The sequence below is a fragment of the Staurois parvus genome, unplaced genomic scaffold (genome assembly GCF_062004578.1).
Source record: "Staurois parvus isolate SC_StPar_1 unplaced genomic scaffold, SC_StPar_1.0 ptg000169l, whole genome shotgun sequence".
NCBI lineage: Eukaryota > Metazoa > Chordata > Amphibia > Anura > Ranidae > Staurois > Staurois parvus.
This window is the reverse complement of record NW_028317965.1, coordinates 1,778,804-1,799,718: the sequence shown is the minus strand read 5'-3', so window position 1 is coordinate 1,799,718 and position 20,915 is coordinate 1,778,804. Positions and strand designations below refer to the sequence as shown.

The window sequence follows — 20,915 nt, the reverse complement described above, 5'->3', positions numbered from 1 at the left end:
GCACTGATGAGGCTGTACTGGTGGGCACTGATGAGGCTGCACTGGTGAGCACTGATGAGGCTGCACTAATAAGTGGGCACTGATAGGATGCACTGATAGGTGGGCCTGATATGCTGCACTGATGAACACTAATAAGCTGCACTGATGGACACTGATGGGGCTGCACTTATAATCAGGGCACTGATTATCAGTGTAAATGTGTGCTGTCACAGGATTGCCAGTTATCAGCTTTCCTTTCCTCACACAGTAGCATTGCGTGAGGAAAGGAAATGGCGATAACCAGCATTTGTTTACATGTGATCAGCTGTGATTGGTCTATAGACACCCTCCCAAAACTAGACGAGTCTTTTGGTTGGCAAGTGGTTAATACCACTATAACTTGACCATTAAAGAAAATATGTACAAAACCACTCTACCTTCCATTACAACACACAGAGAAAGGATAACTATAATTAAATACAGACAGATTTCAATTTCTCAATATAAGGCTGTAATTATTACTAAGGATTGTATATATTTATTGTTGAACTGTAGCAATGCGCACCATCAATCATCATATCTTATTACAGCACATTTGGATAAATACATACATAATGTTGCGTGTCATATATAATAAAAGTAGAAAGAATTACATTTCAGATTTTCATGTACAGGGCGATCGTGTCATCATTGTCATCTGTGTGTTGAAGAGTAAGTCACATTGTAAGTCTTTACACCTGTACAGAATACACAGAACAGGGAGACCTGTGCATTGCAGCAGCTGCCATAAAGGCGCCATGACATGTATAAAGTGAATACAATGTCTCAATCACTTTCTCTGGTATCACTGTGTTATACACTCCCCGGCTTTGTCCATATCTTCTCCGCTCACTGGAATAAGTTTTCTTTCAATCTCCACCTGCAATAAAAGGAAATATAAATGTTCATGCATGTAAATCACTTTACAAAGAAGTTTGTACAGGGAATTATGGGTTACAAAAAATGTTATTTAGCATACATGGTTTATAATTAGTAAGATCTGCTAAAGCAAATTCCATGACTAGAGCACCAGAGATAGGTCATCCAAATCCCCCCCCCCCCCTTACTATACTTAAATAAAACCATGACACCAATTTTGGAGTAAATGGCCAACATGGCCTTTTATTAACAAACATTTTTAACACCAACCATTCCTTATAACAGAAACATACAGAGTTGTTGTTGTTGGTCTTCGAAGGCACCCCACAAAAATGATCTGAAATGCACCTGCGGACAACCATATTACACAAAGGCCTCCAGCCGCAACCAACCAGCTCGGAGACAACCATACTGTCCGCAGTGCAGCACCACCACCTTCCAGTTAAACCTTGGTTAACTGGAATGTCCCCGGGCACACCATACCACCGATGGGTCCCACACCATTATCTGTACCTCCAAGATAAGAACCGCCTCCAAGACCAACAACCGCCCAAGACCGAAACAACCCCCTGTCCCCCGAGAGGAACACAATACCCCCTATAACATGGGAGGGCGGGAGGGAATCTCACTCACCAACGTCCAGCTCTGAAATGATGCCTCCCCTCCCCGGGACACCCCACCCTAAGGTGCGGCAGAGCCCACCCACGCTCTCTCTCCACCAACCAACACACCCAGCTATACTTTTCCACACCCCCCTGGCACATCATTAACCCTTTCTTATTCTCCTTCCCACTCTAGGCCTAGTCATGCCTGCCCTGCGCTAATTTTCCTTTCCTTTTTTCGCTACGGGCATTACTGTCTTGCCATGTAGCAAGTAAATGAATAAACCTACCAGTAATGCTATTACTAGGCCTCAGCAGGAGAGAGCTCTAATGATTTGAAATTTGACTTCAGGAGACTAATACCAACAAGCGCACATTAAACTCGGAATGCAAGTGATCAACGTCTTTTCTGCTCTCCTCTTAGTACAGGTTAGCTACACTTTGTTTATGTTATCTTTGTTGTTTTTTTGTGTTTGTTCTGATACTCACTGTCTTTGCTTAGTATCCTATATATTAGTACTGATAATTCTCTAATACAAATTGATGCACTTTTCCTTGCGGCCTGTGCTGACACTATAAAAAATGTAATTATTTGTATAATGTGATCAATTTCTGTTTAACACATTTAAGAGGAGCTCCAGTCTCCCCCAAAAATTAGAAGTTAACAGCTACAAATACTGTAGTTGCTGACTTTTAATATAAGGACACTTACCTGTCCAGTGATCCAGCGATGTCCTTACCCGAGCCGATTCTTCAATTGGCTTCGGGTGCAGGTGCCACCATCTTAGGTAAGGGAAAGGTAAGGCTGCTGGGGGAAGCAGGAAGGGAAATTGCTGCAGCAATCTGACCAGAAGTGGGAGCAGGTACCTGTCAAAACCAGGTACCTGCTCCCCCCCAGAAAGTGAAAATATAGCAGTGAGTGAGGGGGGGGGGAATTGCAGACAAATGGAACTTCCCCTTTTGGGTAAAGTTCCGCTTTAAACTCAGAATGCAAGTGAGCAACATGTGTTTTCTGTTTTCCTCTTTAAATACAGATACCGCATCCTTGTCAGGGCCAGGACAAGGGGTGGGCAGCTGCCCTGGGCCCAGCAGAGCAAGGGGGGCAAAGAATAGAAACCCATGCTATGGCATGCATTAATAGTGGATGAGGGGGTACAGTTCCACATCCTTGCCCTGGGCACTAGATGAACTTGTCCCGGTACGGATCTTTATCATATCTCTCACTCAGATCGCCGATAATCCTGTAACACACAGTTGTAAAAGCTCCTCTCCTGTATGGAAATTACTTGCTCTGATTTCACTGCACACTGGGAGCTTCTCACAATGTGCATTAGAAGCTGCAAGTCAGATAGAGCTCTGCCTCATTTTATGGGTGGAGGATGTCTAGTGTCATCTAGCTCTTCCCTCCCCACCTATCTGTCTCTGACCCACAGCCTTCATTCACTGGATTTCAGTTCTTTCTATCATGGAGGTTCAGCATCACATGTCTGTGTTATATAGGGTGGTCTGCATTCAAATACAGCTTGCCTAGGATCGCTCGCTCCTCCAGTCTGACATCCACCCATCAAAGCACTTTTATATAAAACAAAAAAAATTGTGCTTAGTGCTGGAAAATTTATGTGAAACAAAAATTAGCAAATCAGTGAAATATTAAGAACAGCTGCACCCGCATACAGTTTAGGTCCATATATATTTGGACACAGGCACAATTTTAGATTTTTTTCACAGTACAGATGGACAATGATCCAAAACACACTGCAAAAACAACCCAGGAGCTTTTAAAGGAAAAGAAGTGGAATATTAAGCGATGGCCGAGTCAGTCACCTGATCTCAACCCAATTGAGCATGTATTTCACTTGCTGAAGGCAAAACTAAAGGCAGAAAGACTCACAAACAAAGAACTGAAGACAGCTGCAGTTAGAGCCTGAAAAAGCATCAGAAAGGAGGAAACCCAGTCTTTGGTAATATCTATGGGTTCCAGACTTCAGGCAGTCATTGCCAGTAAAGGATTCTCAACAAAATATTAAAAATGAACATTTTATTTATGATTATATTCAATCTTTCAATTACTTTTGGTCCCTTGAAAAAGGGGGTGGCTACTCTTAAGAGCTGTAATTCCTAAACCCTTCCTCCAATTTGGATGTATATACCTTCAAATTAAACCTGAGAGTGTGCACTTTCATCCCATATCCATTACAGTCAGGTCCATAAATATTGGGACAACGACAATATTCTAACATTTTTGGCTCTATACACCACTACAATGGATTTAAAATGAAACGAACAAGATGTGCTTTAACTGCAGACTGTCAGCTTTAATTTGAGGGTATTTACATCCAAATCAGGTGAACAGTGTAGGAATTAAATCAGTTTGCATATGTGGTTAACCACATTTATAAGCGTTTGCGTTTAGAAGCGGTTTTTAACTGTTCCATATCCAGATGCTGTCCAGAGCCTTTTTTCACCATCAGAAATGCATGCAAAGCATTTTCAAGGTACTCAAATGGACCCGGTACACCAGCGCAGTCAGTTCCAGGTTTCACGTGAAGGAAAAAATGGTAGAATGTGCCGCATTATACTCATGATGGGATCCATAGTGAATACAACCAGAACAGACAGGTCATCTCAGCACATACTGCTCTCTCTGCTTCTGCTCTCTCTAGTCCTCTCAAAATGTCTGAAATAGTTCCTTTTTTACTATTTTTCAGTGCATTCTGGGCATTTCTCAAGGTCTCCCGAGGTTATCTTTTAAAATGCTTCTAAACGCAAACGTGCATAAATGTGGTATGAAAACTGACATTTTTTAACCTATGTTTTCCAGCAGTCAGTTTCCATCGTTCAGAAGAGTTTTACAAACGCCCCGTGTACATGAGCCCTTAGTCAATCAATACCTGCATATTCTGGTATCACTTTTTGTAGTAAGTCATACTACACATCTACAGTCTCCAAATACAATTTTTCTACTGCAGGTGTAACTCAGCTCTCTTCAGATCGACATTATAATCTGCAGGTGACGCATCGTATTATGATAATCATGTATGGCTATAAAATGTTTACATATATTCTCCTTAATGCAGACAGATAGAACATGGGGTTTGCATGGATACTGTACTGTATGTAATCAATAAGTTAACCTGATATAAAACAAGCGATTCATTTTGTAACAGTGATGAGAATTCCATAGTTCTAGCCGTATGAAAACTTTCCTCCCGATAAGGCGGAAGGGTTAGGCATTAACATTTAATCAGATTTTGGGTCATCGTTAAGCAGCTTCGGCCGAATACTCCAACGCAAGCAGTTTTGCTGAATGATATCATCTTTCAAAAAATGATGACTCAAGCAAGTTTCTAGTTACCGTTTCATTAAGAGAAGCGTGTTGTCCTTGCGCTCCCACTGTTACATTTTGTCTGGCTGGACATTCGTTCCTCTACCAGTCTGCGCACGATCTACTAATGCATTCTGGAAGCTTCACCTTATATAACACCTAAGAGTTTCCTAGACAACACTCTTACCCTGACAGATGTTTTATTAATCAAAGGGTAAACCACAGAACAATGAGCCTCATGCAATGATTAATTTAGAGCCACAGACCCCCAACCTCATCAGTACCACTAACCATTTTTTTTTAAAATAAAACACCTAAATAAACCAAAAAATGCACTGGGGTGTGTCTCAGTCCTTTCACAAGGTTGAAAGACCCCTCCCAGGGCACAAGAGTCCTAACAGGGGCAAGATATACTCAGGTCCACCTAGCCAAAAGGTCTGGTGGACCCCACTCCTCATGATCAGCCAAAGCTGACCACTGTGTACTGGGTGGAGGTCATCCTGAAAAAGAACCCACCCCGAAGGCAGGGAAGGAAGGAATTCGATGGCCACATATCCTCCCCCTAGACTTCAGGGAAGACCCACACCCTTCTTCTGTAAAGGAAAAAGCCACCCACACTTACCGGCCACTTTATTAGGTACACCTTGCTAGTACTGGGTTGGACCCCCTTTTTCCTTCAAAACTGCTTTAATTCTTTGTGGCATAGATTCAATCAGGTGTTGGAAACATTCCTTGGAGATTTTGGTCTGTATTGATATGATAGCATCACTCAGTTGCTGCACATTTGTCAGCTGGACATCCATGATGTGAATCTTCCGTTCCACCACATCCCAAAGGTGCTCTATTGGGTTGAGATCTGGTGACTGTGGACGTCATTGGAGTACAGTGAACTCATTGTCTTGGTCAAGAAACCAGTTTGAGATGATTTGAGTTTTGTGATATGGTGCATTATCCTGGTGGTAGTAGTCATCAAAAGATGGGGACACTGTAGTCAAAAGGGATGGACATGGTCAGCAACAATACTTAGGCAGGCGATAGTGTTAAAGATCATCAATTGGTACTAAGGGGCCCAAAGTGTGCCAAGAAAATCTCCCCCACACCATTACACCACCAGCCTGAACCGTTGATACAAGGCAGGATGGATCCATGTTTCATGTTGTTTATGCCAAATTCTGACCCTACCATTTGAATGTCACAGCTGAAATCGAGATTCATTGGATTAGGCAACATTTTTTCCAATCTTCTAATGTCCAATTTTGGTGAGCCTATGCAAACTATAGCCTCCGTTTCCTGTTATTAGCTGACAGGAGTGGCACCAGGTGTCTTCTGCTACTGTAGCCCATCTGCTTCAAGGTTCGATGTGTTGTGCAGTCAGAGATGGTATTCTGCATACCTTGGTTGTAACGAATTGTTGAGTTACTGTTGCCTTTCTATCACTTTGAACCAGTCTGTCCATTCTCCTCTGACATCAACAAGGTATTTTTGTCCACACAACTGCCGCTCGTTGGATATTTTGTCTTTTTCTGACCATTCTCTGTAAACCCTAGAGATGGTTGTGCGTGAAAATCCCAGGAGATCAGCAGTTGTTGAAATACTCAGACCAGTCCGTCTGGCACCAACAACCATGCCACGTTCAAAGTCACTAAAATCCGCTTTCTTCCCCATTTAGATGCTTGGTTTGAACTTCACTAAGTTGTCTTCACCACGTCTAGATGCCTGAATGCATTGGGTTGCTGCCATGTGATTGGCTGAGTTGTAATTTGTGTTACCAAGCAATTGAACAGGTGTACCTAATAAAGAAGCCAGTGAGTGTCTACAAAGTGCAGTGACAAAGATAAAAGTGAATAAATAATAAAAAATGCTGATGTGTGCACAATGGCTAGGCCTTGTGGCCTGTAACAAAAATTGCCCCGTTCAAAAGGCCTAGATAATTGGTGATATGTAGAAAAAAAATCAAGAAGCGTTGTGGACAAGTGCTCATTCTTACAGTGGGGTTCCCAAACTCATAGTGATACAAAGGACACCTCTGGGTCATCACTTCCAGAAGGCACTTAACACCGCAGACTCTTTGCTTCCCCGACCCCTAGCCAGACAAGGCAGCATCGTTCAGACCAGGAGGCACTGGGCCCCTCAGAATCCCCCACAACAGGGACACACTATTTGGGTTCCTTCCTACGAGGAACCCAAATCAAGGTGGTGGGCACTCGACTCGGGTTCCTTCCCACAAAAGGAGATCCCTCAGGACCCCCAGCATACCAGCAGGAATACTACACAGCCAGCCATCCCAGCCCAAAGGCCAGAATGATGGCACCCCTACTGGACACTGATAAGAACAGATACTACACTTGACTAGTGGAATAAAACTCCTGCGCTATCTACAATAAATTGTGTAATTCAATCAAAGTGAACATCTGCTAGCATCAACATTGTGTTCCCACAATCTCAACGTGAATTACACGACACGTGACTTCGTCCTTTGGTGCATGTCTTTGGAGTGTGTGAGTAAAGCAGATTACGCGGAGGAAACCCACACAGGCACAGGAAGAACATACTGACCACTGACCAGTAGTAATGAGCCAAATGTACTTGGGTTTGGTTAGGGCAGGTTCGGCGAGTTTGACTAAAGTTCAGGTGGTAAAACCAAACCCACTGATGTTATTGGGAGCTAAATGTTAAAAAAACATGATGACCATTTTCTATAGGCAAGGTATTGTCAAACAAGTGGTATGGGGGCTGGGCACTGCCCTGGAGGACTTGTAAGAAAGCAAAAACTGTTTTTAAAAGACTGTTTGGAGGGCAGCAGCAATTTGAGTAATGCTTAAAGTGTTACTAAACCCCGACCCTGCATTCACTATATCTGGTCTCCCCAGACCCTGCATTCACTATATTCGCTCTCCCGGACCCTGCATTCACTATATCTGGTCTCCCCAGACCCTGCATTCACTATATCTGGTCTCCCCAGACCCTGCATTCACTATATCCGCTCTCCCCGGACCCTGCATTCACTATATCTGGTCTCCCCGGACCCTGCATTCACTATATCTGGTCTCCCCAGACCCTGCATTCACTATATCTGGTCTCCCCAGACCCTGCATTCACTATATCCGCTCTTCCCGGACCCTGCATTCACTATATCTGGTCTCCTCGGACCCTGCATTCACTATATCCGCTCTCCCCGGACCCTGCATTCACTATATCTGGTCTCCCCAGACCCTGCATTCATTATATCTGGTCTCCCAGGACCCTGCATTCACTATATCTGGTCTCCCCAGACCCTGCATTCACTATATCTGGTCTCCCCGGACCCTGCATTCACTATATCTGCTCTCCCCGGACCCTGCATTCACTATATCTGGTCTCCCCTGACCCTGCATTCACTATATTCGCTCTCCCCGGTCCCTGCATTCACTATATCTGGTCTCCCCGGACCCTGCATTCACTATATCTGGTCTCCCCAGACCCTGCATTCACTATATCCGCTCTCCCCGGACCCTGCATTCACTATATCTAGTCTCCCCAGACCCTGCATTCACTATATCTGGTCTCCCCAGACCCCGCATTCACTATATCTGGTCTCCCCGGACCCTGCATTCACTATATCTGGTCTCCCCGGACCCTGCATTCACTATATCTGGTCTCCTCAGACCCTGCATTCACTATGTCTGGTCTCCCACAGTACACAGAACATGGAAATGCAATTGTTTTAGTAAATATAAACTGCTAAATACCTTTTCTCATCAGCAGTTAGAGCGTCTTGTGACTTCTATCAGTGTACAGCAGAGCACTGGTTAAAGCTTGTAGGAGGAGTTTTCATTCTGCTCTAGTAGAATGCAGGACCCCTGACCTCTGTCCGGACAGTGCTGGTTGGCCCTCTGCTGATCACATGCACTCTCCCAAGAAGAAAAAAAATCTCTCTAGAAATATACACCAAACTGAGCAATGTGCAGAGTGTCTCCAAGTGATATGTCTTATCAGGAGATAAGAGGGGGACACTGGAAGAAAGGGTGGATTAGAGAAGACAGGATCAAACAGCCTTTTTACACAGTGCAGAGGATTAACCCCTTAGGTTCCTTGGTGAATATAACAAGCATGCTTTGCTGCATATACAGACTGATTGTACTGTTGTGGGTAGTAACACTTTAATCTTTAACGCTTCTCAGATGTCTCTGTTCCCACAAACCTCCTCGATAACCGTACAACATGGAACAAAGAAAGTCAATAATTCCATTCAGTATTCCAGCTCTGCAGTGTGTTGATCTGTTGGAATTCTCTGAGCAGCTGTTTGATTCGATTTCCTCTCTTGTCTACGCAGGTTCTCAGGCTAATTTATTGCAGATAAGGCAGTAAGTGAGTTTAATTACCACCTTAATCAGCCCCGGAACCTGCGCAATTCATATGTGTTCGGGTTTAAAGGGATGAGGCGGCAACCCTACTGGGACCCCTTACAAACCTAAAGATTAGTACTGCAGGGTAAACAGATTCTCAATTCAAAAGAACCCAAAGTTCCATCCATTCCTAATAACAACTTTCATACCTGTACCCAGGGGCAGACTGACAACTCATGGGGCCCCCGGGCAATAGGTGATTATGGGGCCCCTGTGTCCTCGCCCACACTCAAATCACACCCAAAAAAGCCTATGAAAGGTACCAGGGACATCTCATGGGGCCCCCTACTGACCCCGGGCCCTCGGGCAGTGCCAGAGTTCACCAATGGTCAGTCCGCCCCTGCCTGTACCCTGCATGCGAATGATGTGCAATTAGTCAGTATTTGGCACCAATTCACAAAAAGAACATTGGGGAACTGGAGAAAGTACAGAGAAGGGCAACCAAACTGATAAGAGGCATGGAGGAGCTCAGCTATGAGGAAAGATTAGAGGAACTGAATTTATTCTCTCTTGAGAAGAGGAGATTAAGGGGGGATATGATGTCCATGTATAATACATAAGTGGGATATGATCTCCGTGTATAATACATAAGGGGGGATATGATCTCCATGTATAATACATAAGGGGGACATGATCACCATGTATAATACATAAGGGGGGATATGATCTCCATGTATAATACATAAGGGGGGATATGATCTCCATGTATAATACATAAGGGGGGATATGATCTCCATGTATAATACATAAGGGGGGATATGATCTCCATGTATGATACATAAGTGGGATATGATCTCCGTGTATAATACATAAGGGGGGATATGATCTCTATGTATAATACATAAGGGGGGGATATGATCTCCATGTATAATACATAAGGGGGATATGATCACCATGTATAATACATAAGGGGAGGATACGATCACCATGTATAATACATAAGGGGGATATGATCACCATGTATAATACATAAGGGGGGATATGATCACCATGTATAATACATAAGGGGGATATGATCTCCATGTATAATACATAAGGGGGGATATGATCACCATGTATAATACATAAGGGGGGATATGATCTCTATGTATAATACATAAGGGGGGATATGATCACCATGTATAATACATAAGGGGGATATGATCTCCATGTATAATACATAAGGGGGGGATATGATCACCATGTATAATACATAAGGGGGGATATGATCACCATGTATAATACATAAGGGGGGGATATGATCACCATGTATAATACATAAGGGGGGATATGATCACCATGTATAATACATAAGGGGGGATATGATCTCCATGTTTAATACATAAGGGGGATATGATCTCCATGTATAATACATAAGGGGGATATGATCTCCATGTATAATACATAAGGGGGGATATGATCTCCATGTATAATACATAAGGGGGATATGATCTCCATGTATGATACATAAGGGGGGATATGGTCACCATGTATAATGCATAAGGGGAGATATGATCTCCACGTATAATACGTAAGGGGGGATATGATCTCCACGTATTATACGTAAGGGGGGATATGATCTCCATGTATAATACATAAGGGGGGATATGATCTCCATGTATAATACATAAGGGGGGATATGATCACCATGTATAATACATAAGGGGGATATGATCACCATGTATAATACATAAGGGGTGATATGATCTCCATGTATAATAATTAAGGGGGATATGATCTCCATGTATAATAATTAAGGGGGATATGATCTCCATGTATAATACATAAGGGGGGGATATGATCTCCATGTAAAATACATAAGGGGGATATGATCTCCATGTATGATACATAAGGGGGGATATGATCTACATGTATAATACATAAGGGGGATATGATCTCCATGTATGATACATAAGGGGGGATATGATCTACATGTATAATACATAAGGGGGATATGATCTCCATGTATGATACATAAGGGGGGATATGATCTCCGTGTATAATTCATAAGGGGGGATATGATCTCCATGTATAATATATAAAGTGGGATATGATCTCCATGTATAATACATAAGGGGGGATATGATCACCATGTATAATACATAAGGGGGGATATGATCTCCATGTATAATACATAAGGGGGGATATGATCTCCATGTATAATACATAAGGGGGGATATGATCTCCATGTATAATACATAAGGGGGGATATGATCACCATGTATAATACTTAAGAGGGAATATGATCACCATGTATAATACATAAGGGGGGATATGATCTCCATGTACAATACATAAGGGGGGATATGATCTCCATGTACAATACATAAGGGGGGATATGATCTCCATGTATAATACATAAGGGGGATATGATCTCCATGTATAATACATAAGGGGGGATATGATCTCCATGTATAATACGTAAGGGGGGATATGATCTCCATGTATAATACGTAAGGGGGGATATGATCTCCATGTATAATACATAAGGGGGATATGATCTCCATGTATAATACATAAGGGGGGATATGATCACCATGTATAATACATAAGAGGGGATATGATCACCATGTATAATACATAAGGGGGGATTTGATCTCCATGTATGATACATAAGGGGGGATATGGTCACCATGTATAATGCATAAGGGGAGATATGATCTCCACGTATAATACGTAAGGGGGGATATGATCTCCACGTATTATACGTAAGGGGGGATATGATCTCCACGTATTATACGTAAGGGGGGATATGATCTCCATGTATAATACATAAGGGGGGATATGATCTCCATGTATAATACATAAGGGGGGATATGATCACCATGTATAATACATAAGGGGGATATGATCACCATGTATAATACATAAGGGGTGATATGATCTCCATGTATAATAATTAAGGGGGATATGATCTCCATGTATAATAATTAAGGGGGATATGATCTCCATGTATAATACATAAGGGGGGGATATGATCTCCATGTAAAATACATAAGGGGGATATGATCTCCATGTATGATACATAAGGGGGGATATGATCTACATGTATAATACATAAGGGGGATATGATCTCCATGTATGATACATAAGGGGGGATATGATCTACATGTATAATACATAAGGGGGATATGATCTCCATGTATGATACATAAGGGGGGATATGATCTCCGTGTATAATTCATAAGGGGGGATATGATCTCCATGTATAATATATAAAGTGGGATATGATCTCCATGTATAATACATAAGGGGGGATATGATCACCATGTATAATACATAAGGGGGGATATGATCTCCATGTATAATACATAAGGGGGGATATGATCTCCATGTATAATACATAAGGGGGGATATGATCTCCATGTATAATACATAAGGGGGGATATGATCACCATGTATAATACTTAAGAGGGAATATGATCACCATGTATAATACATAAGGGGGGATATGATCTCCATGTACAATACATAAGGGGGGATATGATCTCCATGTACAATACATAAGGGGGGATATGATCTCCATGTATAATACATAAGGGGGGATATGATCTCCATGTACAATACGTAAGGGGGGATATGATCTCCATGTATAATACATAAGGGGGATATGATCTCCATGTATAATACATAAGGGGGGATATGATCTCCATGTATAATACGTAAGGGGGGATATGATCTCCATGTATAATACGTAAGGGGGGATATGATCTCCATGTATAATACATAAGGGGGATATGATCTCCATGTATAATACATAAGGGGGGATATGATCACCATGTATAATACATAAGGGGGGATATGATCACCATGTATAATACATAAGGGGGGATTTGATCTCCATGTATAATACATAAGGAGGATATGATCTCAATGTATGATACATAAGGGGGGATATGATCTCCATGTATAATACATAAGGGGGATATGATCTCCATGTATAATACATAAGGGGGGTTATGATCTCCATGTATAATACATAAGGGGGGATATGATCTCCATGTATAATACATAAGGGGGGATATGATCTCCATGTATAATAATTAAGGGGGATATGATCTCCATGTATAATACATAAGGGGGGATATGATCCCCATGTATAATACATAAGGGGGATATCATCTCCATGTATAATACATAAGGGGGATATGATCACCATGTATGATACATAAGGGGGGATATGATCACCATGTATGATACATAAGGGGGGATATGATCTCCATATATAATACATAAGGGGGGATATGATTTCCATGTATAATACATAAGGGGGGATATGATCTCCATGTATAATACATAAGGGGGGATATGATCTCCATGTATAATACATAAGGGGGGATATGATCTCCATGTATAATACATAAGGGGGGATATGATCTCCATGTATAAATACATCAGTGGTTCTTATAGTGAACTCGGTGTAGAGCTATTCACCCTGAGGTCATCACAGAGGACAAGGGGATGCTTTTTACATCTGGAGGAAAAGAAATTTAATGTCCAAACACGGAAAGGTTTCTTCACAGTGAGAGCTGTAAAAATGTGGAATAGACTCCCTCAAGAGTTGGTTCTGACCAGCTCAGTGTATTGCTTTAAAAAAGTCCTGGATTCTTTCCTAGATACACAGAATATAACTGGATACTAACATTTATAGGTAAAGTTGATCCAGGGAATATCCGATTGCCTCCCGGTGGATCAGGAAGGAATTTTTTCCCCTGCAGGAGCAAATTGAATCATGCTATGCTGGGTTTTTTGCCTTCCTCTGGATCAAACTGTAGGTGTAGGATTATAACATTTTTTTTTTTTTTTACGGTTGAACTGGATGAACTTTTGTCATTTTGTCAGCCAGACTAACTATGTAACTATGATTAGAATAAAACTTAAATAGGCTTGCTACACATCGGCGGGCACCATATGCTGCTGTATGTTTCAAGCCTTTTTCATTGTACTTTCTGCTTTTTTATCTGCAGTAGCAGAAATCTTGTACACGTTTTTTTTCCCCCATCCATTTTAAACCACCTTAACAATACAAATGCTTTGATAAAATGGCAGAATGGTTCTCAAATTGTCTATCTCTATTGATCCCAAACAATGGTTTCGTGTTTTTGTTTAAGTGTTTGGAGAGCTGTATCTTCAGCGTTCCTGCGCACATTAAAATTACAGACACTTTGGAGTTGACAGGCTTGCGAGGTTTGTACACATTTGCTGAACTGTATGTTTTGCACTTGTTTTTGAACATGGAAACAGCTGACACAGGAATGCAGAGGCGATGATGAACTGCTTATATTTATGCAAAGCATAAAGTGAATGTTTTATATTAGAGAGCATTGCATCGCCGCGTCTCCGGCAGAATTGCCTGTTGAGAAGTGGCTGCCTCTGAATCTCCCATTGATCTGATATTCTCACCGGTAGTAAAATTACAACTGTCTGGATCTAATCAGAATGCATAATGCTCCACCTGCCATTCTTATGACTCTCTCGATAGCCATTCGTCTGTAATGTAAACCATTCGAAATAAATGTGCAAATCAATAATACCTGTATGTTGTAGCAAGCTTTCTGCAAGACATGTTTATGGGGCTGGATATCACTCTCGATGCCCATCGATTTCACCTCCGCCCCGGAGACGCATGTAGCCGGCATGACAAACTGTACCGTCGCCACAGAATTCCAGTTACGGGGGATCTCCTGGTCTGAGCCCAGCTCAAGCTTGCAGGATAAACTGTGTGGTTGATCTGGACCTGCAAAGACAGGAAATAATAGGATCCAACAGGAGAATTCTTCCTATGGTGGGCACATATGGTAAGCTGGAATGATACCAATGAAATGAGCAATTATTAGGGCTCATACACACTGGCACAAATTACATTGTGTTCAGATCTGTAATGTGTACTTTTTATTTTTATAGATCTACAGATTTTCATGAACAGAGTTGTATGTTATGCTATGGATCCATGCGCCTGTGTGCAGGTTTATAATCTGGAGCTGAAATCACCTGCGTAAACAAAATAGAAAAATCACCATCCATGGTCCTGCGTATGGACTGTATTTAACGCTGTATACATGTCAAAGTTTGTGCTAACATTGGTTCTGAATGGCCTGCATCTTGGCAACCTAGGATGCTAGGCAACAGGAGCCTCCTGCATCCTAGCAACCTAGAGCACTAGGCAGCAGAGGTCACCTATGTCCTAGAAATCAAGGATGCCTGCTGTCAGGAGCCACCTGGGTCCCAGCAACCTAGGGTACTAGGCTACCAGTGTCCTAGCAACCTGAAGCACTAGGCAGAGGAGGCTACCTGCATCCTAGAAACCAAGGATGCCTGGTGTTAGGAGCATCCTGCGTCCCAGCAACCTAGGTTGCTAGGCCTGTCTGTGTCCTAGCAACCTAGAGCACTAAGCAGAAGAGGCTACCTGCATCCTAGAAACCAAGGATGCCTGGTGTTAGGAGCATCCTCCGTCCCAGCAACCTAGGTTGCTAGGCCTGTCTGTGTCCTAGCAACCTAGAGCACTAAGCAGAAGAGGCTTCCTGCATCCTAGAAACCAAGGATGCCTGGTGTTAGGAGCATCCTGCGTCCCAGCAACCTAGGTTGCTAGGCCTGTCTGTGTCCTAGCAACCTAGAGCACTAAGCAGAAGAGGCTACCTGCATCCTAGAAACCAAGGATGCCTGGTGTTAGGAGCCACCTGGTTCCCAGCAACCTAGATTACTAGGCCTGTCTGTGTCCTAGCAACCTAGAGCACTAGGAAGCAGAGGCTACCTGCGTCCTAAAAACCAAGGATGCCTGGCATCAGGAGTATCCTGTGTCCCAGCAACCTAGGTTGCTAGGCCTGTCTGTGTCCTAGCAACCTAGAGCACTTGTAAGCAGAGGCCACCTGTGTCCTAGAAACCAAGGATGCCTGGCATCAGGAGCCTCCTGCATCCCAGCAACCTAGGTTGCTAGGCCTGCCTGTGTCCTGGCAACTTAGAGCACTAAGCAGAAGAGGCCATCTGTGTCCTAGAAACCAAGGATGCCAAGTGTCAGGAGCCGCCTGAGTCCCAGCAACCTAGGCAACCAGGCCACCTGTGTCCTTGCAACCTAGATCACTAGGCATCAGAGGCCACTTGTATCCTAGAAACTAAGGATGTCAAGTGTCAGGAGATGCCTGCGTCCCAGCAACCTAGGTTACTAGGTCCTAGGAGAAGGCTGTGTCTTAGCCCATAGGGCCCCTTTGTATTGCATGCTGTACACATGTAACAATAGCACAAATGTTGTCACATGTGTACAGTGTATGGACTGAATCTTACATAGGATCTTGCTGTCAGTAGGATCCTACATAAAATCATATGCCTGTGTGTATGAGCCCTTAATAGGAAATGAAAGAGAGCAAACTCAAGTACGTGTTACTTATGACGACATTCGGGATATATGATGAAATGAGACATGTGAATACCTTCTGTTCTATGAAGGTTTCACACTGATTACGTTAGAGGGTTTTTGATATCTTGAGTCCTTTCTCACCATAATCTGCACGAGTGTTCCATACCTCCCAACAGTCTCGGATTGTGCAGGACTGTCCAAATTTTTACTGTTGGTCTGAATTTCCTTGTGCAGAGGCTTTAATCTGCAAAGACTCTGCCCCTGCTACTGTGTGCTCACAACTCAATGAAAATTGCCAATGGAATCAATCATTTACCAGGTTATATTGCCAAAGCTTAATTGAAGAAACTTGTGTTAGAAGTGGGGCAGCACAGTGGCTAAATGGTTAGCACTTCCACCTGGCAGTACTAGGGTCATTGGTTCAAATCCCAGCCATGGCACCTCCTGCCTGGAGTTTGCATGTTCTCCCTGTGCCTGTGTGGGTTTCCTCCAGGTACTCCAGTTTCCTCCCACACTCCAAAGACATGCTGGTAGGTTAATTGGATCCAGTCTAAATTGGCCCTAATATGTGTATGTATGAATGTGAGTTAGGGACTTTAGATTGTACACCCCTTGAGGGTTAGGGACTGATGTGAATATACAATATATATGTAAAGCACTGTGTAAATTGACGGCACTACATAAGTACCTGAAATAATAATAATAGAAGCTGATTGGCTACCATGCACAGCTGCACCAGTTTTAGTATATTTCTCCCTTTGAAAATATTTTGACACATCAGGAATATATTCATAAAAACTTTTCAATATAGGATATCTATGTGTTTACTTTGTTCTAGCTGGAAGGGAATGGTTTGATTCCTAGTCTAGTTATCCCAACTGCACAGAACTGCACCGGTCACTGGGAGATCCAACCCAGACCCATTTTATGGTGATAAGAGGCTACAAGCTCAGCAGAAAATTTATAGCGCAATAGGTTTCTCCTTAGGATAAGAGAATAAGCCACAGGCCAGGGACAACGGTCAGCTTGGACATCACAATAATGTAGGGGCAAGAGGAGACAAGAGCTACTAACCAGGGTTGAAGACAGCAAGGCCTGGCAAGGGGTCAAACTGAATGTGACAGTGAACAATATCCTTATTCTCCAAAAATAATCCATACACATCCACTACTTAATGCCCTGGAATCTATATTCCATTAAATAGTTTCTTACTGTGTTTTTCTGCCTCCTTGTAATATCTTCTGTGAGCTCCTGAACCCCTCCTTTTTACTCTCACTTCCATTTGTTTGGAATGAGCCGCGTACATAAGTAGCAGTCATATGCACTGCCCTATGCATACTACAAAATCCATCATCCGCAGTCCATTTCAGGAGCAATCAAGAGAGGTTGGCTACGTTCTTACATACATACATGGAGAAAGGATGTAGAGCCACCCTCTAACAGGAAGTCAAACTGATATTAAAGTCTTATTTTGTTTTCTTAAAAATAACAAACATGTACTTAGCTGCTGCATGTAGTGGTCTTGCACAGAGAAACTTCCCTCCCTCCTGTCAGGTGCCCCCATAGCAAACAGCTTGCTATGGGGGCACCCGAGCAGGTGCATGTCTGAGACGCTGCTCTGTGTGACACACAGAGTCACAGCTCGGCCCCGCCCCCTCCCTCTTCTGATTGGCTCGCTGGCTGTGATTGACAGCAATGGCTCAATCAATCAGGAGTGAGAGCCCCCGGAGAACCAAGGCTCTCGTGGACATTGCTGGATCAAGAGGGGGCTCAGGAAAGTGTTAGGGGGGGCTGCTACACACAGAAGCAGGGGCGGACTGACAATTCATGGGGACCCCATGCAATAGGGGATCATGGGGCCCCTGTATCCTCGCCCACACTCAAACCACACCCAAAATAGCCTATTAAAGGTACCAGGGGCATCTCATGGGGCCCCTTACTGACCCCGGGCCCTCGGGCAGTGCCCGAGTTTCCAAATGGTCAGTCCGCCCCTGCACAGAAGGTTTTTTACCTTCATCCATAGAATGCATGAAAGTAAAAAAAACCTTGAGACTTTAGAATCACTTTAAGAATACATACTTTATTAAAATTGGTTTTCTTTTAAACCAGAGTTTAGCATTACTTTACATTTACTATACCATACAGAGAACTATGTTTTGTGTGAAGTTGCTCTAATTTTCTTCTTTTATTCTTGTATTAACCTTTTTTTGTTCTAAAAACGTTAGCTGAAATCACAAAACCAGCGGGGTATTTTTTTTAATAAATCTGTTATTCTGGATCTCATTATATTTTGACTGCTTGTCAAGGTCCATCGGTGTGGTGGGACCCAGATCAGATGAGTCAATCATTACTATAATTCTGGATTGTTTTCCCCCAGAGCTAGGAAGACAAAGACTTATTACCAGCATTACCCTGGCGCTGAGCTTTACATACTACACAGAGGCAAAAGATATTACATTGGAAAACAATACAACCAATAACTGTAGCTTCATCCGTCTGGTTTTTGTTAGTATTGTACTTCATATGTGAGTAGGGCAAGAAGAAGGGACAAGTTTTATTTTATATATATATATATATATATATATATATATATATATATATACACATACACACACTATATATATTTCTGATATTGGACACATAATAAAGCTGGTTGAGGTCAGTTTGAGGCTTGAAGTGCATTTCCACTTTTGCAGCCAAATTGAGATAACACCTACTTTAAATTTGTTACCTGTTCCCATTAAAATAGCATAACTATAAAAAAAAAATAAAAGTTGCTGGTTGCCTTTTTAAGTGCTTTTTATTTGCTTAAAAATCCTGATTGTAATGCATAGGATTGGGCTGTAGAGTAATGATCTTCATAATTAACCCTGTCTGTAATGAGATCGCAGTCTTCATTATCAGCTGTAATTTCATCACTGTCTGTCCTAACAAAGGGCTAAAAATTTAGAAACCGCCCTCCTGCGTTGTATGTTAAAGTGTTTGTAAATCTCAGACATGAAATATGAACAAAGCATATCCTTCTATAGCAGTGATGGCGAACCTATGGCACGCGTGCCAGAGCTGGCACGCAGAGCCATCTCAGTGGGCACGCCAGGAAGAAGAGGATGATGAGCGCGCATGGACCGGCCATCCAGATCTCGTCCACACTGGATCCCCATCAAACTACATTTCCCACATGTCTCTGGGGCCAGGGTGGGTGTGGACGAGAGGAAACGGCTCCAATGCGGCTCTGGCACCAGGGGTGATGTACCCGGGGATGGGCGCGGAAGAGAGGAAGAGGCTCCCACACTGCTCCCACACTGCTCCGGGGCCAGGGGCAACGTGTTCAGCGTGGATGGGAATGAGCTGCTGGGTTGGAAGCCACACCGATGCTGCCAGAGGTGAGATTGCTTGCAGTGTCATCCATCAGTGCCCAGCAGTGTCGCCTGTCAGTGCCCAGCAGTGTCGCCCATCAGTGCTGCCCATCAGTGCCATCCATCAATGATGCCCAGCAGTCCCATCCATCAGTGCCCAGCAGTGTCGCCTGTCAGTGCTGCCCAGCAGTGCAACCTGTCAGTGCTGCCCAGCAGTGCCACCTGTCAGTGCCCAGCAGTGTCACCCATCAGTGCTGCCCATCAGTGCCACCCATCAATGATGCCCAGCAGTGTCATCCATCAGTGCCCAGCAGTGTCACCCATCAGTGCCCAGCAGTGTCGCCTGTCAGCGCTGCCCAGCAGTGCCACCTGTCAGTGCTGCCCAGCAGTGCCGCCCATCAGTGCTGCCCATCAGTGCCACCCATCAATGATGCCCAGCAGTGCCACCGATCAGTGCCGTCTGTCAATGCGTCCAGGTAGGCAAGTGGTTAATTGCAGTGTTGGCACTTTGAAATAAAAAAGTTGGTTTGTGTTGCAGTTTTGGGCACTCGGGCTCAAAAAGGTTCGCCATCACTGATCTATAGTGTGTACTTGCTGTGCTCAATTGAAGGCACTAAAGCTGGCCATAGACGGTTCAAATCTCGGCCGGTTCAGCAGGGACTGGCAGAGAACCATGTATGGCCAGGCTGAATGTACCTAAGTTTAATGATCGATCAATCAACTTGAGTACAAGCAGCTTCTCTGATTTTATATGCAATTATTTCTAGGGACTATAGCCACTAGCAGTAATCACTCTGTTGCCCCCCCCCCCCCCTTTCAGGAGAACACAGTGGCTCCACTGGAGAGATTCCCCCATCAACACTGACTGTGGTGATGGGAGAATCGATAGATTTACTTTCCTGCAACCCATAGTTGCAGGGAAGAAAATCACTCCATCTGTGGCTGGCTTAAATGCAATTTCTGTCTGCTGCTTCGTTCCTCTGCTATCAGCATAAATCACTTCTGACACTAAGAGAAAAA

The 20,915-nt window shown here is 43.3% G+C and overlaps 1 protein-coding gene across 2 annotated transcripts in view; it reads right to left on the bottom strand.

Moving 5' to 3' along the window:
* Positions 1-494: 494 nt before the first annotated feature.
* STON1 (stonin 1) overlaps positions 495-20,915 on the bottom strand; it is a 175,483-nt gene continuing 155,062 nt past the window's right edge. Inside the window, exons 3-4 of one of the 2 annotated variants that reach the window (XM_089676437.1) lie at positions 14,723-14,925; positions 495-898 (exon numbers count right to left, since the gene is read on the bottom strand). In XM_089676437.1, the coding sequence (XP_089532563.1) occupies positions 824-898; positions 14,723-14,925 (278 nt within the window). In that variant the 3' untranslated portion in view covers positions 495-823. The remainder of the gene's footprint in view (positions 899-14,722; positions 14,926-20,915) is intronic. The other variant, XM_089676438.1, reaches the window with a different exon arrangement.